Source organism: Merops nubicus, unplaced genomic scaffold, assembly GCF_000691845.1.
Source record: "Merops nubicus isolate BGI_N331 unplaced genomic scaffold, ASM69184v1 scaffold51824, whole genome shotgun sequence".
Taxonomy (NCBI): Eukaryota; Metazoa; Chordata; class Aves; order Coraciiformes; family Meropidae; genus Merops; species Merops nubicus.
In genome coordinates, this window is record NW_008603219.1 from 1 (window position 1) to 762 (window position 762).

The following is a 762-nucleotide window of genomic DNA, read 5'->3' on the forward strand; positions in this document are numbered from 1 at the left end:
ACTGTGGTGGCTGGGACAGCAGCAGCAATGTTGGTCAGGTTAATGCAGATGTGGAGGGTTTTTTTCCTCCTCCTTCATTGCTGTGCCTTCCTCTGCATGGGGCAGAGCTTTGGAAGGTGGTCAGCTTGCACACACTGGGTTTCCAGCTATGGTTGCTCTTGCTTTGCAGGGCTTTCTTTATGACACCTTCATGTTGCTGGCTCTTATCTGGTGCCCATGCTGTGCTGAAGATGCTCCCATTGCTCCAGGTCACCATTCTAACTGCTATCCTGGCCTCCATAGTAATAGACAACCTCATCGTCGGCTGGAACCCCAATGATGGTCAACGTGGCTGTGGAGGTGGAATTGGACCCGAAGAAATGTGAAAGGATGTCCGAGGGTCTCTAGTGGTTGTTGTAGACCACAGTGACAGGCGCAGTGACAGGTGCCTTCTGCTGGAACCAGCCATAGCTGTAGCTGCTCCCCCAGCAGGTGATCTGGACGGTTTCTCCCGGGTTGGCTGACACCGAGGCCGGCTGAGTCAGTGCTGCCTGGACCAGGGAACCTGGAGAGGGAGAGGACAGAGGGGAGAAGATGACTGGGTCAGCCAGTGCCCCAGGAGCACAGACCTCCCTGGGCATCAGGATGAGCACAGGGCCTCTGTGTCCACAACATCCCAGTGCCCCACTGGGACTCAGAGGAACAGAAGCAGAGCCCAGGGTGAGAGCCCCAAGGCCCTGTGAGGAGAGCTGGTGGGAGCAGAACCTCCCTGGGCAGCAGGAC

The 762-nt window shown here is 57.0% G+C and overlaps 1 gene segment (V, D, J or C); it reads right to left on the reverse strand.

Annotated features, from left to right (window-relative positions):
- Positions 1–257: 257 nt before the first annotated feature.
- On the reverse strand, positions 258–544 carry LOC103771289 (the record flags this gene model as incomplete). The annotated part of the segment is given in 2 exon segments: positions 258–383; positions 429–544. Coding segments are annotated over 2 exon segments (242 nt in total), but the record flags the coding sequence as incomplete, so codon positions are not given.
- Positions 545–762: the final 218 nt, after the last annotated feature.